The sequence below is a fragment of the Pleurodeles waltl genome, chromosome 5 (assembly GCF_031143425.1).
Source record: "Pleurodeles waltl isolate 20211129_DDA chromosome 5, aPleWal1.hap1.20221129, whole genome shotgun sequence".
NCBI lineage: Eukaryota > Metazoa > Chordata > Amphibia > Caudata > Salamandridae > Pleurodeles > Pleurodeles waltl.
This window is the reverse complement of record NC_090444.1, coordinates 956,578,493-956,605,905: the sequence shown is the minus strand read 5'-3', so window position 1 is coordinate 956,605,905 and position 27,413 is coordinate 956,578,493. Positions and strand designations below refer to the sequence as shown.

At 45.2% G+C, this 27,413-nt stretch overlaps 1 protein-coding gene across 2 annotated transcripts in view; it reads right to left on the bottom strand.

Annotated features, from left to right (window-relative positions):
• TMEM87B (transmembrane protein 87B) overlaps positions 1-5,538 on the bottom strand; it is a 254,806-nt gene extending 249,268 nt beyond the window's left edge. The window contains exon 1 of one of the 2 annotated variants that reach the window (XM_069235077.1): positions 5,123-5,538. In XM_069235077.1, coding sequence (XP_069091178.1) covers positions 5,123-5,338 — 216 coding nt within the window. In that variant the 5' untranslated portion in view covers positions 5,339-5,538. The remainder of the gene's footprint in view (positions 1-5,122) is intronic. The other variant, XM_069235078.1, reaches the window with a different exon arrangement.
• Positions 5,539-27,413: the final 21,875 nt, after the last annotated feature.

Sequence of the window (27,413 nt, the reverse complement as noted above, 5' to 3'; positions counted from 1 at the left end):
ACCACCGTCTACACCTACCCCAACAGGAAAGTTTACCTTAAGGCCTAGAACATTTTCTGGACAAAATAAGTTGTCGGCAAGCTTTTGTGGGGGAAATCTACAAGCTGGATCGTAATTAGGGCTCGATGACCAGGCTTGCTCAAAAGTTGGCAGCACTGTGCGCTTGTTAAACGAGGGGTAACTTCATGCTGGCAAAGGCTGAAGTCTATGCCCATGGCGACCTCAATGTTGATGGAATACTGTTCGGTGTCTATTCCAATGAAGTGATCCACGTTCATACTTAGAAACATTTCTGGAAGTCAGGTCTCCTTCAGCAGGGCAAACTAGCAAGTTGAATCCATCCAGCGATTTGCATTGGTCCAAAACCTCCATTAGTTCATTGGAAGAAAAGGTGGCAAAATGTTATAACTCCCAGCCTTTTCAGTTTGGGCAGGAGGAGTATAGTCTAACAGCAGGCCATGGTCCAGGACCTTAGGGGTACCACTTAGGGGTTGAGGGCTCACTCCAGCAGAGGCCTGCAGGGTGCGGGGCAGGTCCAGTTGGTTTTGCTCAGCTGGGAAGTTGGAGGGAAAGGTCCCCTGGAAGATTATTGTGTCCATTTAGCTGAAACAGGAGGTCAACCAACTGGCCCTTGGAACACTTCTGTGGTCATGGGTTCAAAGCAAGCGGGTCCTGTCTTCTTTTGTGATTTAGACAGCGGGATTGTCCTTCTCAACTCCACGAGTCCAGAAGTGTTCTGAAAAGGGTATTGGAGGTGCCACATTTATGCCAAGTGCCATCCTGTGGTTGGGGGAACTCCTGTCCACTCCTTAAGCAATGGGCTAAAGGTTCCCTGGGGGTAACCCTACCCACTTTAGCAGCACTTCCTGTGTGTTTAACTGTAAACTATCCTACAGTACCCCCCTTTCCCCAAAACCACATGGTAGAACCCTTCTTCTCTTGGTCAGAGGTCCCTACGCCCACTCAGAAGTGTAGTTATGGGAATGGACAAACCCTCTCTTGTGCTCATGCCAAATCAATTCTGGAGCAGCTCCCTCTTCTTACTGGGTTTGCAGCCATGCTGACTATAAAGACAAAGGGGGACAGGTACAGGTGTGGTTCCATATGACAGTAACAAGGTGGTATCATTTGCTGCTGAGAAAGACAGTGACCCCAGCCCCCAGGCCATCCTGCTCAAGGAGCAAAAACTCCACTCTACATCCAAGCCTTTCATCCACTGTCTGATGGCAATCCACATCTCACCACAGGCAGCCATTCTACATCCAAGTGACACTGGCAGAAAGACATTTAGGCTTAGGCAGAGACGACAACGTTTTTGTAAGTGTTTTTTCTAAAATAGTAATATAAAATCTGACTGATCATTGAGGTGGATTTTAAATTACTATTATTAAAATTAGTCATCGAATCATTTTTCTAGCTGCCCCCAAACTGAAATTAAACATTATAATTTGTTATAATGTGTCCCACCGTTTTCCTATGGGAGATCTAGCCTTGTTACAATGAAAACAACTCTGTGGGGTTTTCACTGCCAGAATATGTAAAAAATGTAATATACATATCCTACATTTTTAGCTACCATGCATTCTTTCCTATGGACATTTCCGGCCTACCATCAGGGTGATATAAGTATGAAACAGGAGGTTTAGGCCTAGCAAAAGGTTTGCCAGGTCAAAAGGGCAGTTTAAAACAACTGAATACCCAGGTTTCAAGGACAGGCTTGGAATCATCTTTTACAGTTACTTTATAGGGTGACACAATGAATGCAGCAGCCCACAATCAGTATTTAAGTTTTGCACTCTGGGTACACATAGTAACATATAGTAGGGACTTACAAGTAAACAAATTGTGTCTATCAGGTGTACACCAATTCTAAAATATTTAGAGGAGGGGTTAAGTACTTTGCCCCTAGTTAGTAGGGTTAAAGTGCAGAGTACCACGAACAAGAAACAGGTTCATCAACAGAAGACAAAAATAAGGGATTACGCTGCAGAGACGGCAATTTACCAACACTGTCAATTCCATTAGCCTCAGATTATCTCTGGTCCCAATTCTTAGACTACAGAGTTCAGAATGCTGCAACCCACCTATTGCTGGCAATCAAAAGAAACAAAAACATCACAACATGTCATGCTGTCTACTCACCACTGTCTGCTGGAGGCTTACAGCATACTTTTTTTTTATTGTACATTGTGCCTTCAGCAAACAAGAGATTCCACCCATTGTAGCCACATTACAAACTAGTCAGGAAATTCCACCGACAACTTCCTCTCTCATCCTCACTTCTAGATCACACTCTAATGAACTGCGCTGGCTTTAAAACTTTGGTAACGTGATTCAGGGCAGGCCCAACCATCATGTGTTCTTCAAGGACTTATCAAGTTAGTTCTTTCAACTGTAGTCATACCAGTATCACCACTTTTGCATCTTCGTCTCAGGAGTCAGCCCAAAAGACCACTTGTGATAAAATGTCAGGCTCACAAATACTAATAATATATAGAATTATAGATCGGTAAACGTTATTAACGGGGATGTTTTGCACCTCTGTTTTGAATGACAATAGCTAATTATTGTACAGAGGGTCAATCCATCCTAGGGAGGTCTCAACGGAACGTTCACAGCTGACAGATGCGGTGGTCTGGGTGTCATGAGTCTACATCTAGACAAGGCAGACTCACCCTTCCATTCTTCCAAGTTGGGAAAATAGAGTACCACAAATTATGTAATTATACAGCAGGTATAAAAGACAAACCTGCAGAGGCGAAACAAATAATGTATTATAATTTTGTTTCTGTTAACATGCCAACAAAGAGACTATAATTCTCTCATGTAACTTTTTGTTTTAATCATTACTTATTTTATGCTAATCATTAATAAAAACATGACCAATTTTCAGCTAAGAGCCTGTAACGTACTCATTGAGTTCAAGTAAATAAACAATCCGCAGAGGCAAAAATGTTCACAACTGAAAGCCACTGTGTGCTTTTCCGCAGAAGCTCCACGTACGTTCGCGGAGAAGTCCTTCGTGGTTTTAATGTTTTCTTTAGTGAAATGGAGAGATTTGAGGGCGGCCACTGAAATAATGTGGCGTCTATAGCTGACAAGTATAGGAGAAAAAGCAAACCACGTGGGGGTGAACTTAGCCTATGTGGAGAGTGTTAATGAGCATGTTGACTGTAGGCCAGTTTGTAGACTAAATAACCGTTGCATCAATGAAACCTTTCATTTCTAGTTAAGTTGAAACTCTGCTGGCAGTAACTATGCCCCAAAGTCATCCTTTCTAGCTCCGCCTAAAATGGAAGGTTGCACGTTTAAAATGGTACCTACCTTTTCTTTTCGTCTATAAAACTAGCTGTGGGCCCGTGTTTGCTGGAAAAAACCTTCTATCCTTAAACGTTGACATGCAGGCTCCACTGAACGAAATATTTGTGAGTTTTCTATGCTGAACAAAATTGATTGCCCACTACCCGCTGAACCACAGGGGCGGATACCTGCAAATGTGCCGAAGCATGTTCTAGTTGTAGAGAGAACCTATAAAAGGAAGTACTATTACTATAAATATGCAAAGTCCCTCAGAAAACTCTGGAGGATGGCCATATACAGATGGGAGTGTGCCCACAAGCCAACATTTGAATAACTTCCTGTTGAAGCACACGTCATCGGTTGGGCCATGAAGATCGCAAAAAGAACAGTTGAAAGAACAGTTGATGGACGGAATGTAGAACAAATCAAACATTCACCCCCAGTCAAAGATCTGGGTTTAATCCATCAGTTTTTTTGCACACTATGCCATTCCAGTTTGAAACCAGTCATATGCAAATCAGTCTTGACCCTTTTCCCCATGGGAACAGTCCACCCGGAACTGCCAGACCAGGTCCTCCCTGGACCAGAAACAAGCATCCTGGGACCGGTTTCGGGGTATCACCCCCTCTTCAGCCAGGCTAGCTTGACTCTGGTGGCATAGTGAGCACGGGACCCACGTCTGGGCATATCCTTCCCACTTGGGACGACAAACGCAAAAAGAACAGTTGATAGACAGAATATAGAACAAATCAAACATTCACCCCCAGTCAAAGATCTGGGTTTAATCCATCAGTTTTTCTGCACACCATGCCATTCCAGTTTGGAACCAGTCATATGCAAATGAGTCTTGACCCTGTTCCCCATGAGAACTCTAACTAGTGCCATACCTATGAAGCAGTTTAGGCGAACAATGGGTCTGTCCAACTATAATGTGTGCATGCTTTATGCAGAAATCTCAAGTCACGGGTGTCACTCTGCATTCTAGGAGCTGCAGTCCCGTTTTTACCATAATATAAAATAAAAACTCCAAGTCCCAGAAAGCAGAGCAAAACCCTGGGTGGAAGCACTACTCAAGCATGAACCTTGGGAAAAGTTGGAGCTCTGTTTATGCAATTTATTGCTGCCCTCCTCCAGGACACCGCTTCTGACATCTGGGACTTAAAAATGCACATCTGGTTCTTTGCTAGGGAGTTGTTGCATCCCCATATCAAAATGAACAAAGACATGACATCTCTTTACCTCTAATCAGAAAACCCTTTGAAATTAAATAGCTGAACTCGCGTGGACAGCGCCAATCCGTTCTCACAAAAGGTACAAATAGTAGAGGGGATATTTAGCGCCCTGGCACGCCAAAAGGTACAGTAAGCGCTATTTACAATTACAATGCAATACAACAGGCTCGTCAGGCCGAGTCAGTCCCGCTTTCAATGGGGGGTTCACCGGGTACTCTTTAATATAAACTATTATAAATTGAGGATTAAAAGTATATGTATCAAACAAAAACTAAATAAACAGCTACTAACTGACTTGGGGCAAAGTAGCATGCATTATAAGTAGAAAAATAGCAGGTATCGCCCCTTGATCACCAAATTGTAACCAACTATCGGGCAGGGTGTGGAGATAACAGAGAGGAGCAAACATTCCTATATCCTGATGACCCGACAGAGAGGGGGAATCTAAAATGAGAAAGTGATCACTGTGTCATAATGCATTTTTTTTTAAAAAACAATGCTGCTTTGGTAATGCTGCTAACGGAGCATTCCTTAACATCCGCCTGCCAGTAGAGCGCATCACTTTTGCCTCGCGCCACAGTGCGACTCACGTTATCCGGTGACACAGTCCAAACCCCGGGCTCGGGGACAGCAAGCACCGAAGCAAAACTGTAGCACAGCAGTAGCAGGGAACGCAGCCACTGGGACCCTGGAGCCAGGCGGGAGTTGACGGCCATGATGGTGACCTGGCTAGTAGCTCCGTTACTGCATCGGACCAGGGCCAGCTCCAGCTCACCTGCACCACGCCCCCATCGTGACGTCAGCATCTCACTGCCACCTGAACAACGTGACGTCGTGGCATGCCACCCGCTGTCCACCTGCAACTGCCCCTCTAAGCCCCGCCCATGTGAGTTAGTACGATCAGCAGCAGAATAGTGTCGTGGCGGTAACGAGGACTAGAGGAAAAGGCTATTACACGCGATACTCATCAATTCCACAGTGTTGTGGGTACTATGTACTCTGGATCTATGGGAGATAGAGCAGAGTAGGCGTGGCTCTGTGGTGGCCACGTTTACGTCAGGCAAAATAAAATGACTGGTTTGCCTGGAGCTAAAATGGTCGCTGCCCGTGTAGCTATCAGACCGCATCCCCGCCTAACTTCTAAAAAGCGTAAAACAGATCTCGTTGTTTGGGGACCCCGAAATGGCTCTGCCGCAATTGGTGTAATGATCAAGAAAATTTATTTGGGCCACCTAGAATTTGCTGATGCTAGTTCTATCTCTTTTCATACCTCACACGTATTTTCCTCTTAGCATGTAAGATAGCACCAGTAGCAGCGCTCCCTGAATGAACGTTGACTTACGGCAGTAGTTGTATTACTACTACATGCAGAGAGGGGGAAAAGTAGAGTAAGTGGGGATGGAGATCGTCTTGCTTTGACTGTTTTTGACAAAACTAGTGGACTTTTCAACCAACCTACCCCCATGTCAAACAGGATTACTTTAGAAGCTGTCATCATCAAGCTCTTGAAGTTATTAGCAGAGTTTAGACACTTGAGCCTAATGATCTGAGGATGGCTTGAGAAAGACAATCTGATTACTTTAGAAACTGGGATCTTTCTTATGGTTTTAGGATGACTTTGTAATGAGTATCTATCTGATGACTTCACTTGACTATTTCTGATGATTTGAGGATTATTTGAAAATGAGTTTCTGATTACTTCTCAAGCTCTAAATAGCAATGTGGTTTAGACATGAGGCTCCCCCTCCTTGCACTCATTTTTCAATTGTCTCAGAAGCCCCTGTACGATGTGCAGTATGCACTATGATGTATGTGGCGAACCAAACAACAGCAAACATTATTTAAGGTCTCAACAAGAAAATGGTGATATTATTTTCAGACTTAATCTTCCCCATTCAAGTCATGCTGAATGCTTTTTGCAGTCTAGGGGTTTGAGTCCATAACAGTAAAACCACAAGTCCTGGAATGCAATGTGTTGTACGTAAAATACCAGGCACAACACATAGCACATATTTCTGAGTTGCTCTCCATTTACTCAGATTTCCTGTTTTGACCCAATTTCCCCATTCCTGTGTAACCCACGCACAACACAACACAATGGAAATACTGTAGATATTTACAAAAAACAATTGAGAAAAATGAATTTGCATCTTAACCTGCTATAACTAAGGACATTTTAAGTGGAACACAAAAAATAGGGGTATTTTAGAGAATGGGGGCTTGGGGGGGAGCAAGGGCTTGCCCGGTCTCCCTCCCCTCCCCCCCCAGGCATATCAGGCGTGGATGGTGCAATCCACCACGCAAACGGGATTGGCCATGGGTTGGGTTAGGGCAGGGTTTTGTGGAGATATATATAGACTGGGTGGGGTTGGGGTGGCCTCTTTTGCTGTGTCACACCCCAGGAAGTCAGGGCGTGTATATTTTGGCGTAGGAGGTAGGCCTTAGCTTTAGTTTAAATTTCCTAGTATCGGTTTAGGTTTCCTAGTAGTAGTTTCACTATCATTTTTGGTTTCGGGGTACTTGTGTTCCAAAACGATGGCAAAGGGAAATAAAGTGGTTGAGGTGTTAAAAACTTTGATGGAAGGAAGGAGGGAGGATTTATCACAGGATGGGGTTCTTGAGCAAGAGTGGGTAGGCCTTAAAAGGCCCAAACGAGCGTCAGCAGACGGGGTGGCTGTGGCGGTAATGGCTTGTGCCTCGCCGCCAGGCAGTGGGAAGAAATTTAGAAATAAAAGTGTGTCGGGCCGGTGGGCACGTGGCTCACCTATTTTTGAGGGGGGGTCCAGTTACTTGTTTCAGTGACCTTTATGCACCGTCTTTGGAATGTGGCGCTCGATCCGGCCATAAGATGTTGCGCCGCACCAATATGTCTGGGAGACAGCGCGTAGGAGGCAGAGGTAGGTGTCAGTCCTGTAGGAGTGCGGTGCGCTGCAGGAGCCGTGTGGGGGCTCGTATTGCTGACGCGCATGCACGCTACGATGTCGGCATTGCCATAGAAGAAGGACTTTTCGCGGAGGAGGGTCAGGCAGGGATTTTGCCTGACTCGTTGCATGAAAGTACCTGGGGCACGCACGCTAATACGGCCGCCCCCATGTTATCGGCTGAGCCGATTCTCATTTCAGATTTGGAGGATGCAGTTATGTCGCCAGTGAAGACAGGCATGTCGGGAGTGGCATTTGCTACGCAGCTTCAGCAGAAACAAAAGGTGGTTCATCCTGACATGCACGTTGTACACTGTTTGGTCAGTACTATGTTAAATAAAGTACAGAGATAGCGTGTAGAGCAGGAGACAATAGTTCCTTTGGACGTTTCAGGGCAGGTGTGTCCAGTTGAACATACATTTGGGGGGTGATGCGAGTAATAATGATTTACGGCAGGCACAGGTTGAGTAATTTGTTGTGCAGAATGCAAGTTTAGAGTCACAGCACAGGGCGGCGGCTGAGTTAGCACAGAAGGGGTGTGACATCGCTCTGGGGGTTTGTGCCCCTGGGGTTTTGGCCCAGCAGTAGCTGGCAGCGTGGAGGAGGTCCCGTTTCGCAGTACCGGTAAAGGTCATCGGGCAGAAGAGAGGGTGGCGTCTAGAGCGAGCCATCTGACTTCTAGGGAGTGGCCTGTTGAATCTGTAGATTCAGGCCACAGGCGAACTATTGAGATGCCCACGACCGACCAGGGCGCTGATTTATTATTTGATACACATTACTATTCATGATGAAAGTTTGCATTATGAGTACGAACAGGGGCTAGAAGAAGGTGAAATTCGGGAGGATAGCGAGCACAGATTTATTCAGGATACCCAAAAAGGGAAGGGAGGTGCTATTTCTAAAAAGGAGAGGAGTGTTGGTGTTTTACATGTTCCCGCACACAGGTCGCTCCAGTGCGATCGGACACGATAAATGGATTGTCGAATTAATGCTGGCGCATGTCTTCGGAAAGGTGAGAACAAGAAGTTTCCACTTTGTGGGCAGGGGAATGGTAATACAAAAGTGGTTCGTTTGGTTTCAGTATCGGTGGGGAATATTCCGGTGGCTGCGCCAGATAGAGGTATGGGGAGTTTGTTTGACAGGGGTGATGGTGTTGATCAACGGTTAAAAGATAAAACATTTTGCCACCGTGCAAAAAAGATGATGGTAAAGATGGTCAAGAGAACGAGGAAGTGGTGGATTCTCTTTCGGTGAGTAAAGGTAAGGAGGTTACGGGTACGGGAAGTGCGAAAAATAAGAAATTACCATACATGGGGGTGTCGATGCCTTTGGGGGGGGGTGCATCTTACCCAAGCTATGAAGGAGAAAATATGGAAAGGTGAGTTTGTTGATGTTTTTAAGTTATTGCATAGAGAGGTACAAGCAAAGGTAGGTTCTAAGGAGGAGGAATTGGAATTATCTAGGAGACCAAGAGTTCCCACTACAATTGAGAATTGGACATCAGCATTTATAATTTGTGCTAGTGTTTAGTGTGAGAAGCATCCAGAGCAATGTGTTTCTTTTTTTAAGTACACGGAGGTAGTCCGGCGGGCCCAAACGGATTATAGAGGTTTTGGTTGGTTTAGATATGACAAAGAATTTAGGCCTTGGATGGCAATATTTCCGGATATGGAGTGGGGCAACATTGACAACGAGCTTTGGATGCAATGGTTACGCACTTCCAAGACGGCCCGGCACTTCATACAGCTAGTGGTCTTCCGGTCCCTTATAAGCCCTTTAAAGGTCATCCCACCCAAGGTGGGTTATTCAGTTATAGGGTCATTACCCCAGAATGGTTCATGCTGGTCATTTAACAGAGGATCATGCACAAGATTACATTGCAAATATAGACACAACTGCTCCCATTCTGGAGGTAAGCATCCCTTGGTTCAGTGTTTCGGGGGAATGCGATGGGGCGGGTAGGCTAATAGAGGTGGGGGAGTGATTGTGGAAGGGGACAATTTCAGCAAGTGGTGGGAAAAGGACCCTACTCCTATTAGATTGGAGATTTTGTTTTGTTGGCTACAGTTTTATCAGAAGAGAGAAGAGGCGAAGCTGTTATATTGGGGTTTTGCAGAAGGGTTCAGGCTGTGTTATCAAGGTCCGAGAGTGCGTAGATGGGCAAAAAATTTGAGGTCAGCATGTGAAAGGCCTGAGGTTGTGAAGGGGAAATTGGCGAAAGAATTAAAGGCAGGCAGGATAGTGGGGCCTTTCGATTTTTGACCTTTTTCTAATCTGACTATTTCACCATTGCGAGTGGTTGAGAAGAAACAGCCGGGTGAGTTTCGATTGATTCATCACCTATCATGGCCTTTGGGGGAGTCCGTCACTGACTTCATTGCACAGGAGGATTCTATGGTCCATTACGCGTCAGTTGACGAAGCAATTCGCCTAGTTAAAAGGTGTGGTAGGTATGCGTTGATAGATAAGCTAGATATTCAGTCTGCTTTTAGATTATTGCCAGTCCATCCTGAGGACTTTTCATTTTGGGGTATGCAATTGGATGGCATGATATTTGTTGATAGAATGTTGCCAATGGGTTGTTTGGTGTCTTGTTCTTTATTTGAAACTTTCAGTTGTTTTTTGCAGTGGTTTTATCAACAAAAAACAGGCTTCAGAAACGTTACTCACTATTTGGATGATTTCTTTTTGGTGGGCGACGCAGTTTCAAATATATGTGCAACCGGTCTCGCGGATTTTCAGGACTGTATCATGGAGATGCGAGTGCCTTTCGCTCTTGAAAAGACTGAGGGTCCAACTACTACCATTACTTTTTTTGGAATTGAATTGGATTCAGAGAATTTGGAAGTCCGTTTACCAGTGGAAAAGGTGCAGAGATGGATTGCTTTGTTGGAGGAGGCAGTCTCCAAGGATAAGCTGGAGCTGCGCCAGGTGGAGGCTTTGTTGGGACATTTGAATTTCGCTTGCTGGGTTGTAAGAGTTGGGAGAGCTTTTTGTAGACGACTCAGTTTTGCAGTGCGGGGGGCAATTTTGCACAGAATTCGACTCAAGGCTGCAGTTAAAGCAGATTTAAGGATGTGAATCTATTTTTTGAAGAGCTTCAATAGAGTGAGCATGCTGTCTGGGGATGAGGACGAGCTATACTGGCATGAGCAGATTTTTTTCTGATGCTGCAGGCGCTGATGGATTTGGTGTTTTTTGGGATGGCCATTGGGCGGCTGAACAGGGGCACATAGGCTGGAAAGCAGCACACCATAGCATTGCCTTTTTGGAGTTTTTTCCTCTAGTAGTTGCTCTAGTTTTGTGGGGGAAATTCCTGATGAACCAGCGTGTTGTTTTTAATGTTGATAACCAGACAGTGGTGTATCTGGTCAATTCTCAAAAAGCAAAGGATGAAAAAGTTTTGAGGTTATTGCGGGTGTTCCTGCTTTATTGTTTAAAATTCAGTATTTTGTTCAAGGCTTGTTACGTGCCTGGAGTGAATAATGACATCGCTGATGCGCTATCTCATTCGCAGTGGCCGAGATTCCGTGGACTAGCGCCAGGAGTGGACTTGATGAAGACGCCAATGCCAGTGGAGCTTTGGGAGCTAGGAATGTGAGGATACTACATTCGATTAATCAATCTATTGCTCCTTCTACCTTGAGGTCTTACGACAAGGCTTAGGCTGAGTTTATTGAGTCGGGGGCAGTAAGTAGAATTGAGGGTCCCCATATGTTTTTGCTTAGAAGGGAGGATGCAGTTTGTTTCATAATGACCCAAATAGATAAGGGTCTCACAGCAGTAACCATCTCAGGTAAACTTGCAGGTGTGTCATTTTTTGGTAAGTATTTTTGGTGCTATGATCCTATGGAAGGGGAAATTTGTAGAAGGTTGGTGGCTGGTTGGGCGAGGGAAGGGGGTGTGCGTTTTGATCGTAGGCGACCCATTTCTGGGTTTATGCTGCAAGTCATTTTGTGGGTACTGGATCAGGTTTGTTACTCTGACTGGGAGGTAGCTTTGTTATCTTTGTGTATGTCATGGTTATACCATGGCAGGGGTGTGGAATTTATTAAAATATCTACTTGTCCATGGGACAGGTTGCTTCTTAAATCTGATTGTCCTGTAAAAAAAATCAACTTGTCCCTTTGGTGCCATGTAGTGCGGTGAGAAATTATGGCAGCAATCTCATTATGTAAGAGCTCTGATAATAGCCTCTCTGATTACGCCAGGGCTACTACTATAGTAGGGCTTGAAAACTTGCAATTTCAATCCCTTCTATAGCAATTTCCTTCTTTTGACACTTTTCCGCAGATCTACATATTGGGGCTGGAGGAAGCAGTAAGCAATAGTTCCAGGGCTGGAATGCCTTTGAGTCTGCAAACCTATTGATTTGTATGTTTTAAGGATTTTTACCAGCTCTTCTCTAATCTTTTCCTATAATCAGAAAGGCTGTAAATGTACTCCTGACAATGGCAGAAGTAGATGTTCTTCCAGGGATAGGGGAAAAAAGTAGTTGGAGGGAAAGTGAACTTGTAAATGCTTAGTAGATTCTCACATGAGCAAATCTACGCATGCATATTTGCTCATGCTAAAATACATTTCACACATATTTTCTAGAGTAAGATTTCCGGGTCTACTTCTGTGAGTTCTTGTGAATTCATGAAAGCTACTAATTCAAAGACATTTACCATGGGTGCACTTTTGTGATTTTCTTTAAGAATTGGGTCCCTAATTAGGTCTGGTGTTGAAAAAGACATTTTGTTTTAACTAAACTTCTGTTTCTCTCTCCAAATATCGACTGGCTTTACTATGAGTGATCGCATTCTGCTCTTCCAGAAGGAGCATATTGGCACACAAAATAGTTTTGTTCAGTGCCAGGAACTATTATGGCAATCAGTGGCGTAACGAAACTGAAGGTGGCCTCCTGCAAAGAACATGGAGCACCCCCCACCCCCAAAAGACTCACTCAGAGCAGGTGCTGACAGTATTTGTTACAATGGGGAAGGCCTGGCAACTCCCACAACAATAAAGTGTTACAAAAACCATGTTAAACCAAAACATGCATTGACAAAACCAAAAGACTCACAAAAAATGTCAGATCGGTTGGCTTTGCCAGTGCTTGTTTATTTTCATGCCTCCCATAATCGTGTTGAAAATGGTTACTCTGATTTTCCATTAGGAATATTTTTTGGAAATATTAACATCCATCAACACATTCCACTAAATGACGCTTCAAAGAAATGGCACATAAAATTTCATAGTAGTGCAACTCTTTTTTTCCTACTTGCATTTTTTACTGAACATTTTATTTTGGAAGCAAACAATCATCACTCATGCTTACAAGCTTCTGCAAATATTTGCATCTAATCATAGAGCATTCTGGGGGCATTATACTTAGCCTCATATTGTTAAACTTTTCAAACATGTTTGTACCCTTTTTTTTTTTTTTTTACTAGAACCACTGCCAGTAGTGCAGTGTAACCTTAAAACGTTTATTTACAGCGCCCACCCGAATAATGAAGGCTTTTCATTAATGAACCATAAATGCAAGTTCGAACAGCATTAACACACATATAACCTCAACTGCAGACAGTTTCCTTCTCTGTAACCTGGCAGCCAAGGGGTTTGTCCTGCAGAGGGTTGGGCCTACTTGTCCCAAGGACAAAATAAACATTAAACTTGTTGCCCTTGACCCCAAATAATATGTCCCGGGCGTTGGGGCGAGTGGGTAAGTTGGGTTCACGGGGGTTGCGTTTTTCATCTGCATTTTTGCCTGCAGAAAGTGAATATATTTTTGTCCACGAGGATGGTTAATTTCTAAATTCTTTCCAGTTGTTAGCAGTTTTGAGATCCACTTTGGGTAAGTTGGGGTTATCACGGTATTTATATGGTACGCATTATTTTCGTATTGGAGCGGCTATGGATGCTAGAAGAGAAGGTAGGAATGACCAATGGATCATGGAGGCGGGGCGCTGGAAGTCCCAATGTTTTAAAACAATGGTTCCCAACCTTTTGACTTCTGTGGACACCCACTTTATCATTACTGCAACCTGGGGACCCCCACTGAATCATTATTGGAATCTGGGGACCCCCCAGTGAGTCATTACTGAAAGCTGGGGACCTAATTTGTTAATATCATTTAATTTTCTGAGCAGTCACGGACCCCCTGAGGAGGCTTTGCGGACCCCCAGGGGTCCCCGGACCACAGGTTGGGACCACTGTTTTAAAAGATGCATTAGGATGGGATATCCTGATGTGTGATATATTTGTTTGGTCACTATGGGCCTCATTATGACCCTGGCGGTACAGAACCGCCAGGGTCAACGGGGGCGGGAGTACCGCCGACAGGCCGGCGGTGCTCCCTTGGGCATTCTGACCGCGGCGGTAACGCCGCGGTCGGACCAGGACAACTGGCGGTCTCCCGCCAGTTTCCCGCTGCCCAAATGAATCCTCCAAGGCGGCGCAGCATGCTGCGCCGCCTTGGGGATTCTGACACCCCCTACCGCCATCCTGTTCCTGGCGGTTCGCCCGCCAGGAACAGGATGGCGGTAGGGGGTGTCGCGGGGCCCCTGGGGGCCCCTGCAGTGCCCATGCCAATGGCATGGGCACTGCAGGGGCCCCCGTAAGAGGGCCCCGCTAGTATTTCACTGTCTGCATAGCAGACAGTGAAATACGCGACGGGTGCGGTAGCACCCGTCGCACCTTCCCACTCCGCCGGCTCGATTACGAGCCGGCTTCATCGTGGGAAGGTTGTTTTCCCCTGGGCTGGCGGGCGGCCGCCAAAAGGCCGCCCGGCAGCCCAGGGGAAAACTTGGAATACCCTCCGCGGTCTCTGGACCGCGGAGCGGTATTTTGGAGGGGGGAAGTCTGGCGGGCGGCCTCCGCCGCCCGCCAGACTTAGAATGAGGGCCTATAATTCTTTGGATAATTTTGTTTTTCTTTTCAGGTTGTGTGGCCGGTCCGCAGTTAGAAGGCTCCTTGGTATGGATCGTTGGGCATTCATTCATCCATTGGGCGGCTAAACAAGCGGATTCACATCCTTTTGGGAGACAGTTGGGTTTTAATAGTGCAAGGGTTAAGGTTTCTTGGGTAGGGAAGAGCGGTATGAGGTGGGGTGAGCTTTTAGCCATTCTTTCGGCAAGATTAGCAAGTGGGTTTTATCCGGATTTGTTAGTTTTGCATTTGGGAGAAAATGACTTGGTGCAGTTGTCAGGGATAGGTCTTTTGAAAGCTATGAAATTGGATTTGGTTAAGTTGAATACTAGATGGTTGGGCACCCATATCTTATGGACGGAACTTGTTCCAAGGAGATTTTAGAGAGGTGCTCGGAATTTTATGGGGATTGAGAAACAGCGGAAAAGGTTAATAGATAAATGAAGGGTTTCTGTAGATATTGGGGTATTTCAGTTTTGCAACATTCTGAAATTGTACATACGGATGCGTCATTATACAGGCAGGATGGCGTGCATCTTTCGTTTTTTGGGGAATGAGTTTTACATCTTAGAGTTGAGGATTAAGATTGCAGAGCTGCTGGGTGAAAGTTTGTGGGATCGGTGAATTTTAGGCGTTGTGGGTGGGGCAAGTAAACACCTTCGGGTTTCCCTGGGTGGCAGAGAGGAGAGACATTTCAGTGGTTAGGAGGGGGTATGGAAACACCATGATGAGACGACAAGGATATTGAGAAGGTCCAAAGAGATGGAGGGGCAAGGGGAACAACACAAAGGGGGCACTAGGGCACAAGGGTACTGGTTTTGGGTCAAGGTGATATGTGAAAGGACAATGGATTTTATTAGAGGGTGGGGTTAGCTGGATTTTCATGTATTAGTGAAGTCATGAATTCGTTTTGTTAGGCTTTATGCCAAGGTTGTTTTCAGTGTTACCAGACCTGTTCTATTAAAGCAGCCTTTTACCCCTTAGGTATTATGTAGCGTGTTTTGTTGTGCCGTTTTTCGCCTGATGGGGTCTTGGGGGGAGCAAGGGCTTGCCCGGTCTCCTCCCGGGCATATCGGGCGTGGATGGTGCAATCCACCACGCGAACAAAGTGGATTGGCCATGGGTTGGGTTGGGTTAGTGCAGGTTTTTGTGGAGATATACATGTTGACTGGGCGGGGTTGGGGTGGCCTTTTTGGCCGTGTCACACCCCAGGGAGTCAGGGCGTGTATATTTTTGTGCCCCTCCCGCCCTCCCTTGTATAGTGGCAATTTTTAATTCTGTAGGTTGTATTCTTTGCTAGTTTGTTTTTGTGCATTTTAAAGATTTTTCTGGGATATATCTAGGCAATTTTCTGCGCAAGTCGGTTTATTTAGGTCATTGCCGCTGGTAGAATGGTCTGATAGGCGGAGAGGAGAGACATTACAGTGGTTGGGAGGGGGGTATGGAAACACCATGATGGGAGGGCAAGGATATTGAGAATGTCCAAAGGGATGGAGGGGCAAGGGGAACAACACGAAGGGGACACTAGGGCACAAGGGTACTGGTTTTGGGTCAAGGTGATATGGGAAAGGACAATGGATTTTATTAGTGGGTGTGGGTGGGGTTAGCTGGATTTTTATGTATTAGTAAGGTCATGAATTAGTTTTGTTAGGCTTTATGCCAAGGTTGTTTTTTAGTAATACCAGACCTGTTCTGTTAAAGCGGCCTTTTACCCCTTAGGTATTTTGTAACAGGTTTTGTTGCGCCGTTTTCGCCCGATGTGGTATTACGGTTAGAGCTGCTGACTTTGGTTCAAGTGTCTGTATCAACTTTTCGGTTGCTCTGTCTTTGCATGTTCTCACCTGCACCCACAACAACTGGAGCATACCAGATGTGCCAGTGAAACACAATGCATTTAAAGCATGCTTTTAAAGCCCTTTAAACGCACTTCTGGCAGCGCTGGAAATGTTGCCACCTGCTTGTTCTGGCCAACTTTTGTGGAAACAAGCTAGAGTACAGGAAATCGTTGAGGATCAGACAAGGAGAATAATACGATTAATTTACACTTTCTGTTACAGCTTCCAAACTACTTCACAATCTAGTCTCATCAGTCTTTGTTGCATGAGTTTCTGTGATGTAAAAACATCAGCACCAAATTGTTTTCTCGTTGAGCATATCGGTAATGTGATTGTTGGGCACTGTAGTTTTCTTTGTTTCAGGATTGCGTTCCAGTTACAAAATACTGTTTAAAATCTGAAGCATTCTTGTGCATGGTTTAATATTGGTACAAAGTAATTAGAGGCTAAGTTGGGAACATACTTTTACAAGCTCAATAAATGTTTAACTTTCTGAAAAGTTGGGCGCTGCATTTAGCCCCTCATTATGAACACAGCGGTTTACACGCCAGACCCCCTGGAACCATGCCGGCCGTATTATGAACAGTCTGCTGGGCTGGCCGGCGGAAACATTGTGTCCGCCCGCCGGCCCAGCAGAATGCCTGGCTGGGGCATTGCCGGCGGCTCCACATGGAGCCGCCGTCAATGCCTCTGTGCAGCGGGTGCAGCTGCACCCATCGCGCAGATCAGACCTGCGCGATGAGGCACTGCACAGGGGCCCCCTGCCCTGCCCATGCCAAGTGCATGGGCAGTGCAAGGGCCCCCAGGGGGGCACCGGAGAACCCCTTCCGACAGCCTTTCCCTGGCTGGGAAACCCGCCAGGGAAAGGCTGGTGGAAATGGGATCATTATCCGAGGGGCAGCAGAGGCAGCCTGGCGGTGGAGGAGGGCCGCCTATGGCCACCATCATTATGTGGCGTTGTGGGCCGCCATGCCGGATGGCGGGATTTCCCGCCACCGCTGGCATGGCGGCACACACCGCCATGATCATAATGAGGGCCTTAGTCTTTTAGAAAGTACCCATTACAGTTCAGTTCAGCTTGAGCTGTTCATAATTACTTGGAACAGCTGCTGACTAGTATCCGTATTTGTCCACAGTTAACAAAGTATTGCACGTCTTTCACTTTTTTGACTTTTATTTTCTGAAAGCAGCAATGCACTTCCCTGCACAAATGATGTTCGGAATGGAGTGCTGTAGCTTTTTCTAAGTCCTGTTATGTAGTCGCTATATTTAGCACAACATTTTGGTAGGGCTTTGTTTCTCAACTGGCACTGGCTGTGCCCTTGGCAAAGCTCCTACTCCTGGATTGCGGTTTCAGCATTACGAAACAACCAACAAAATAATCTGGTGAGCAACTGTGGCAAAACAGTATATGATTTACTAGTCATTCCGTTAATGTTGGTGGCTCAATTTTTAGTCAGCTGTGTGCAGCCCTTTTATTGAACTGATGTTATTAATTGCACAAAGGGCTTAGGACCTTCCTTCATACTCAAGACCTTTGTCTCAAAATCATGCTATTTTTCAGTCTTGCTGGGGGACGGTAGGATGAGGCACCAGTCACCAGATCCTGGCTATTGCTGCAGCTCCTAATCTGTTTTCACAAAATAAACCATACAGCTGTTTGTATCTCCTCATCGCTGCCATAAAGTATTTAAAATGCCAATGTGTGCCAAAATGCGTTCCGTTAAACATTTATGTGAATGTTTCAGTGGTTTTAAAAATGTGTTGGAATATTTTTACACTTGTACTCAATTTATAGATCCTTTTCACCTGTGTGATCTCAACTTGCTGTTCCTTATCTTCATATTTTGATTGTGCTTTTTGTTCATGTCTCTTAAGCAACGTGTTTTAAAGATATAGTTGAGGCCACTGGAACTTTGTGATTTTTTTTCTTCTACTTTGTTTGCTGCATAAGTATGGATTTGCCACATAATCCATCATCTTCCACACAGTTTGTATATTTTTACTAAAAATGTTTATTCTAGCTCAAACTGATCAAATGTTACTAAGAACATCGTCAGTTCTCTTGCCACAGAATAGAAAGCCCTTTGCCAAGATTGAAGGCCACCTTTCTGTTGCTGATTGATGCATTTGACAACAGACTGGTACTAATAAGCTGAAACCTTTGCTCAGATAGTGCTACCATCTATAAAGTGACAAAATAATGAGATCACAATATTACAAAATATGCTGCTTTATGCCACATAACTTGGATTTTCTTGTCGCATGATTTAGTCCTTCCTGCCACATAATTCTAGTGGCCCGGGGTATAGTATGCTTTGAAATGTACAGGTTTGCATGAATAGAAAAGCCCCAGAAACTTCTGACACTGTACTGTTTTCTATTATCAACAGAAGTAGAACACATATACTGACATAAATACAAACTCTCACACATGCACAACTAAGTCCTGAACTTATGTACACTGCCCTTCAACATTGAATAGACACAACATCCACGCTTCCAAGGCAGCTACGATTCATCCCCCAAGCTGTTGTCTCCAGGCCTGCTGTTTGTTAGAAATGGGGTCTCTAGTTGGCCGTCGGTTTGCACCCTGTCCAATTTGGGACCCTCGCTCTAGTCAGGATAAGGGAGATATCCGCTCACATAACCCCTGCTTACCCCCTTGGTAGCTCGGCACGAGCAGTCAGGCTTATCTCAGAAGCAATGTGTAAAGCATTTGCACATAACACACAGTAATACAGTGAAAACACTACAAGAGGACACCACACCAGTTTTAGAAAAATAGCCAATATTTATCTGTGTAAAACAAGACCAAATAAAATAAAAATCCAACATACAGTAGTAAAAATATGAATTGTGCAAGATTTACTCAAAAATACAGTTCCTTGAAGTCAATAGCTCCACCTGGGGCTATCACAGCGTTGTGAGCAACAAAACCAATAGTTCAGGCTGGCCGCGGTGTCGCAGGCCAGCTATGGTGTCGGGAAGACCCGCAAACAGTACCTTGATTTATAGGGCGTTGTGATCCTTGTGGTTAGCTCTGGAGAGTGGCGTTGCTGACGTTGCTGTGTCAGTTCAAGAGTCGGTGCAGGAGTCGTCGGGCCCTTGAAATCACACGCCTTGCGAATCTAACTCCGGGCTGATGTGAAGTCAGGTGCACCGGCGTTGATGGCGTCGGGGCTGTGGTGCGAAGTGGGACGATGCGACGTGCAGTGCCCACAGGTCACGGTGCAGGCTGCGGCTTGGTGATGGCATCCAGTGCCGCTGGTGAGTCCAGGACTGTGGTGTGAAGCGGGGCGGTGCAACGTGCGGTGTTCACAGGTCACGTACAGGCAGCGGCATCGGTGTTGCGGAAGCGCTGTTCGTCAGTAGGCCCAAGTCAGCGGTGTGGGACGGGATGGTGCTTCGTGACCCTCACAAGCAGTGTCCACAGGCCACAGTGCAGGCAGGGATGCCTGGTGACGACACTGGAGTCGTTGGTGCTGGTGTATGTGGACCGGGGTTGTGGTGCGGGACGGGACGGTGTTCCGTGCTCCTCACGAGCGGTGTCCACATGCCAAGGTGTAGGCAGCGGCACCAGTGTCAGCAGGAGTGGTGTCATTGGGGAGGCCCAGGCTGCGGTGTGAGCAGGCGATGCCGGAGTGCGGGCCCACAGGTTACGCTGCGAGCAGCGGCTCAGTGAAGTCGTCTGATGACGGCATCGGTGAGACCAGAGTCGTGGTGTGAAGAGGGGCAATGTGACTCTGTGCGGCGTCAGCAGGTCGCGGTGCAGGCCAGTGGCGTTGTTGGCAGCGTCACAGTGGTTTGTCCTCTTGAACAGCACAAAACACACAGTTCCCAGTGCTGCAGGTCGAGGAAACTGAAGTCTTTGGTGTCCATGAGACTTCCAACAGGAGGCAAGCTCTACTCCAAGCCCTTAGAGAACTTTCTCAAGCAGGACACACAGCAAAGTTCACCATTTGCACTCTTTTCAGGCAGAAGCAGCAACCGCAGGCCAGTCCAGCAAAGCAGCACAGCAAAGGGACAGTACTCCTCCTCCAGCTCTTCAGCTCTTCTCCTTGGCAGAGGTTCCTCTTGATTTCATAAAGATTCTAAAAGTCTGGGGTTTGGGGTCTTCTTCTTATACCCTGTTCTGCCTTTGAAGTTGGCAAACTTCAAAGCAAAGTCTCAAGTGTTTGCAAGATCCTTCCTTGTCCAGGCCAGGCCCCAGACGCACACTAGGGGGTCGGAGACATCATTGTGTGAGGGCAGACACAGTCCTTTCAGTGTGAACGACCACTCTTCCCTCCCCTCCAGCTCAGTTGGCTCATCAGGATATGCAGGCTACAACCGCCCCCTTTTGTGTCGCTGTCTAGAGAGGTGAAAAACAGCTCAACTGTCAAACTGACTCAGACAGGCAATCCAAAAACAGGCAAAGTCACAGAATGGTTTAAGTAAGAAAGTGCCTACTTTCTAAAAGTGGCATTTTCAAACAACTTAAAAACCAACTTCACTAAAAGATGTTTTTTTAAATTGTGAGTTCCAAGACCCTAAACTCCACATTTGTATCTGCTCTCAAAGTGAATCTGCGCTTTAAGAATATTTAAAGGCAGCCCCTATGTTAATCTATGAGAGAGATAGGCCTGGTGCAGTGAAAACCAAATTTGGTAGTATTTTACTGTTAGGACATATAAAACACACTAGTATATGTCCTACCTTAAACATACACTGCACACTCCCCCTGGGGCTACTTAGGGCCTACCTTAGGGGTACATGACATGTAGTAAAAGGGAAGGTTTAGTACTGGCAAGTGGGTACACTTGCTAAGTCGAATTGGCAGTTTAAAACTGCACACACAGACACTGCAGGGCTACTAATGTGGGCGGCACAACCAGTGCTGCAGGCCCACTAGTAGCTTTTGATTTACAGGCCCTGGGCACCTATAGTGCACTTTACTAGGGACTTACCAGTAAATCAGATATGCCAATCATGGATAAACCAATCAACAGTACAATTTACACAAAGAGCATATGCACCCTAGCACTGTTTTAGCAGTGGTAAAGTGCCCAGAGTCCTAAAGCCAACAAAAACTGATCAGAAAAATTAGGAGGAAGGCGACAAAAAGACTGGGGATGACCTTGCAAAAAGGGCCAGGTGCAACACTCTTGTATTCCATAAAGTGTGCAGTTCAGATTACATCACTTTTTATCCTGTGTTAGCATGCACATGTTTACTATTTCAGCACTAAAATTTCCCACCCAGCGCTGGAATAGCAGCATATAAAAGATTTATGAATGGTGTTTTTATAGCGCTTCTTGGACTGGTGATAATAAAAGGATAATGGGGATGAATGGCAAGGCAAATATTATTTGTAGCAAATCACATCCATCTCATGGTCACCTTCCACAGTATTTATTGATGAAAATGTTATGGTAGAAGAGAATAACCACAGTTGTTTTGGCCTACTGAATGCACCATGTATCAGCTGTGCTCTATGTTTTTCACATCCACGCGAGGTAATTGTTTTGAATTGTGAGAAATTGTAATCATACTTTTCACATTTCTCTTGTACAGTGCTTGCTCTGTGCCTGTGAAATCTCTTGTCTGTAAAAAAAATTAGAGTCTGCCCATAATTTACCTTTACTTACCATTGGCTGGCTCCCACGTCACTTTTGTTTCCTTGCTTCGTGGTGGTCAGCTCCTCCTTCTTCTTCCTCCTGGGCTTTGAGTCTTCATCCTGCCGTGGAGCCTGACATTTACTCTCTAGAAGTCATTCTTCTGTTCACTAAATGTGGAACTCCAGGGTACCTAATAGTGACCAATTCACAACGCACGGAACACCCTAATGCAACAGGTTTTGCCACCTCTGTAGGGATAGGATACGCATAGGAACTTCTTCCAGTTAACCAGTAGACCTGAGACTGCACCAAACTGCTCCAAAGCTCTATAAGCCCCCTGCACATCTTCCGTCATGAATCTCATATATAGCATCATATAGCAATAGTGCCATTAATCACAAACTCGTAACAGTGGGCGTCATGACCCAGGACATTGGCCAGTGGTTATAGTGCTAGCATGAATAACACAGGTGAGAGCTGGCAGCTCCTACCAACCGTAAAACAGAATTGAAACCACTTGTTTTCACTCAGGCCATCAGGTTTATGTACTGCAGCTTAGTCTATTTGATGAAGCCTCTTCCGCAGCTGGACATAACTGTTATTGGAGATTTTTTTTACAATTTCTTTTCAACTCTTTATGATTTATCAATACATTTCGTGTTGACACTTGGGAAACCATTACATTATGACAGTTTTTTGGCAATACTTTACCTCCCCAGTAGCATTCTATCTTCCTTTTCAAAGGAACACATCATTTTTCATGTAAGACAAAGAGAAATGAGTGATGTTCCCTTGGTGTATCATGTCAGCACCCTGATTGGTAATATCCAAAATCAGCATTTATTTGTGTTGTGTTTTATTAATCATGCAGTTACTCTGGAACTTCAGCAAAGTCAGTTAATGTGATGAAAACAGGGCTATGGTGTTATGAATTCACTTCATGGCAAGATTCAGGGTCAAAGATCATAATATATTTTTCTGTGATGTCACTGAGATCGAAAGGTGTTGAGTACTGCTCCCATTACCCCCGGCATCTTTGTGAATCAACGTCCATTGCATAGTGGTGAGCGGGAGGAACGGTGGGTACAGGTGTGGAAGGAAGGCACAGGAGGCACAAAGAGAGAAATAGTGGCAGGAATAAATAGTGAAAATGGACTGTAAAGAAACAGCAAGGAGAGGCTGAGTGATCACTGGAGGATATTGAGACATGAAGACATTAAAGCTCAAATGAAATATTAATTTCCTTGCCTTATAGAAATTGATGCAGCTGGGATCAATGTTTTGGTGAAACAGAGTATGGGTGTGTGTTGTGCCTGCATGGTATGCTTCTAAACACAGCAGACTTCATTGAACTCTGTGTTGTGCAGCACCAGAGTATGGAGGTAAGAAAATGGCGGTCGAGGGCTCCCTTTCATGCCAGGACTGCACAGGAAAGGGCCTGTGTGCAGATGTGACCCAGCACCGCGTGCATTATTTTACTTTCTTTTTTGCATGAACTAGATCACCCTCACAGTAACTGGCACCATAAGCATTTACGCAGTATTACCCTAAGAGACATGACGCCTGTAAAATGTATAGCTTGAAATAAGTGGTAAAGTTCATCTAAAAGACTTCAAAGGAACTTTGTATCAGCTGCATCATTTTGCAGACAGGCGAGCCATGCACCAACAAAATGACTCAGCTGTTTTTTTTCATTTTAGTCACTGATCTGTGTTAGATTGTTTAAAAGACAAAATCAGTCAAAAATGTTTTTTAAGGATTGGGGAGAGGAGGGGCAAATAGACGGGGGACCAAAAAAAATGGAGGAAGTAGTAGGAGGAGAAGGCAGAAGTAAGATGGCGAGTGTAGGTGGGGAGAGGAAGCAAAACAGGGGAAAGGAACACAGAGGCGTGCAGATGGAAGCAAAACAGGGGACTTAAACACATTTGTGTGGAAGGACGATAGCTACGTATGCACTACACTGTTCACACTTGCTGTCCACTGTGTGCATCTACTCTCTACCCTGTATGTATGTCCTCCACATCCACTCTTCAAAATATACACAAATTCCCTGACTTTCACATGAATTGTCCACCTTTTGTCTGCTCTCCATCCACAAGATGCACTCTCTACCCTATCCATGCACACCCTGTATATCCACTCTCCTCCCTGTATTTTCATTCCCTATCGTCCACACTCTTGTGTTCTTCACACCCCATACAACAAATGCAGAGGAGGCTCTACCCTGTACATCTACTCTCAGTGGTCCACATCGTCTCTCTGCATTGCACATCCACTCTCCTAACCAGGTCATCAACCTGAGGTTTACATCCATTGGCAGAGAATTCACAAAGTTCAAACACCTGAGATTTGTAATCGCTTCGGAATTAAATTGGATATGAATTTCTATGTGTGTTTTAAACTGCTTACATCTTTGTATCTGCATAAGTTTATGTATTTATGAGCATGTATATTTACAAATAGATATGATATATATCATTGTGAATATTAACGGTATATTTCCACATAAATTAGTAAAGATAATAAGCACCTGTATATTATACACCCAGATGCTCAAGCTATTGATTTCTTATTACATTCTCTTTTATATCTGTGTAGTTTATACAATGATTTGTTAGACCATAATTATCCTTTATAGTTAGATATTCAACAATTGAGTTATGGTGTGCTCCATTATTCTTTTGGTTTGTCATCAGGCTTTATAGCTGCCTTTATCCTCATTATCTGCTTCAGCTTGTACTCTTGGTGTCAGTCCTATACCTATGCTCTCTATGCTGAATATCCACTTTCTAAACTTTCTCTTCACTTCCATGTGTGACCTTCACCTGCACTTTCAACAATACATCCATTGTCCACTCTCTAAATCTGTTCCCCACCCTTCACATCCATTCAGAGCCATCTGCATCCACTCTCCATGTCCCACCTCAATTCTCCATGTAGTCTGCTATCTACATCCAATCCTTCCTCTCCTTATGCACTACATTAACTCCCCACTCTATAGATGTGTTTTTTGTCACTGGATTCCCGATCTATATAAACTCTCTTACTGCCACCTCTGCTCTCCAATCTCTGCATTTGCCCTCTAAATGTGCTCATCATCCAGTACTTCCGCTGTGCCCTCCACATTCTGTACTTTTACCTCCAACATCTGCATGCCAACCTGTGTATATGCCCACCATGATCCTCAAGTTCACATTTGCTGTCTTGTCAACTTTTGCTCTTTGCCCTGTACAACCGCTCTGCCCTGTACATCCACTCCCTGCCCTGTGCATGCACTCTAAACAATCTACATGCACTCTACAACCAGCACTTGCCCTTTCCATCCTGTCCATATGCTCTCCGTTTATAAGACACACTCTCCATCCTATACACCCACTATGTTCCACATGTATTCTCCATAACCGTTTTCCATCCAATCTCCGCTCTATACACCTGCAGTCTGAGTCCCTTCTCTCTGTTCCACCTCCACTTTCAAAAAAACCCTGACCTCACTGTATATCAGCTCTCCACCATGATCATCTGCTTCACACTGTACAACTGTACCTCTGTTTATCTGATCACTAACTGTGCTCCCCTCTATATCAGCTGTCCACCCTCTAAATAATCTAAATTGACCTACCATATGCACCCTCCACGATCCATGTCTGCTCCTTTCCCTCCACCGTGCATTCATTGTGACTCTCTGTTTCCACCCTCTAAATGTGTTCTCTATCTTACACATCCACTGTAACACCTCTCTGTCCATTCTACAAGTCCTGTCTCTGCTGTCCATCATGTACAATGGCTCGCCATGTGCATGATCGATTTTCCCCACCCTCTCTCTGCACACCATATCATCTCTCAGTGCAATACATATGCTCTTGGCCCTCTACTTCCTAGACCAGCAGTGTTTATCCTTCTCCTACATAGACTCTCCACCCTTGTCACACATAATAACTCTGCCTTCCATATGCACTCTTCAGCCAGCACATTCAACCCCTACATCTGCTCTTCTATAGTTCTCAGCACATGCTCTCTCCAACCGCTGATTGTGCTTGCCACCCTGTACATACTCTTTACCTTCCAAGTAAGTTTTCTACTCTCCTTGTTCTCTTTCCACCCATTACTTGATATCCTTAACACTTACATTCTCACCACCCAATCATTCCTTCTCCACCCTCCTCATGCTGTTTTTACTATGCACATGTACCCTCTTCCTTCTATGTGTACTGTCCATGAGTCACATCCGTCTCTCTATATCGGCTGTACAGACTCAACATCCATTTTTCACCCTATACATCTGCACTCTACAAATCGCATCTACCATATATGTTCCACTGCCACTATTCATATCTGCACATCACACTACCTTACTATTCACTGTATCTCAGCTTTCACACCTGTTCATCCACTCTCCATCAGATATCTCCACATATCTCCCCTCCACAGGCGTGCTACACTCTGTAAGTGCAGTCCCCACATTCACTCTTTGTTTGCATGTTTGATCTATACTATCCACATGTGTAATCTACCCAGCATGTGCACTGCTAGTTTATATACATTGTTCAACCATTGTATCCACTATCTACATCTGTTGTTCAACTCACATATCTGATCTAAGGCGTCTGCATCCACTCTCCAAGTTCCAAATCCTCTCTGAAACCTGTACATCTGTTCTTAATGAGCCACTTCAAACACCACTTCTGCTCTCCGTGCACTACATCTACCTCTCTACCACCTTATCTGCTAAATACTATACTCACCGACTCCCATCCCTTTTCATTTTGTCTCCCTATTACAAATGCTAGTAATACCATTTAAGTTCCCTCTTTGTGAACTTTCTAGCCTTTAAATTCATCCTCTGCATCCAGTATTTCCTACAATATCAGTTTCCATCTCCACTAATCGTTCATTGACACTCCACTTCTGCTCATCAATAGCTTCAAATATTACTCTATTTATCTCTTGAAACTGCTGCACAGCTGCTAGCCCCTACTTTAGATCTGTTCTTCGGTTATGCTCTTCACAGGAGCTCTCCATATCCACTCTCAAGATCCACTATGCCCTGGCTCTTCACATCTCCTATCCAAATCTGCTCTGCACAACACATATCACACACCATATCCTTACCCTTTGGTCCTGCGCTGCACTGTTCTACCATCCACAAACAGGACTCAACTATTGACATATTTGGCCTTAACATGACACTTATACACCTACAGTTCCGTGCTTTTTTCCAACACTATGGGGGTCATTACAACCCTGGCGGACGGTGTTAAAGCGGCGGTAATACCGCAAACAGGCCGGCGGAAAAAAAAGGGAATTATGATCGTGGTGGAAACCGCCAACATAGACAGCCACTTGAACACTCCGACCACCACGGTGGTACAGGCAAGCAGCGCGGTGGTCACCGCCAACAGACAGGCGGAAGACAAAGTACCGCCCACAGTATTACAACAGGCCAATCCATCACCTTTTCCGGGGCGGATTCACCGTGGATAAAAACACGGCGGAAACAGCCTTTTCAATGGGAAAACGCTCACCTCTACACACTCCACGAGGAAGGAGGGCACCATGGAGCCGGAACTCCAAATACTACCTGCGATAGTGTTCCTGCTCCTCTACGAACAT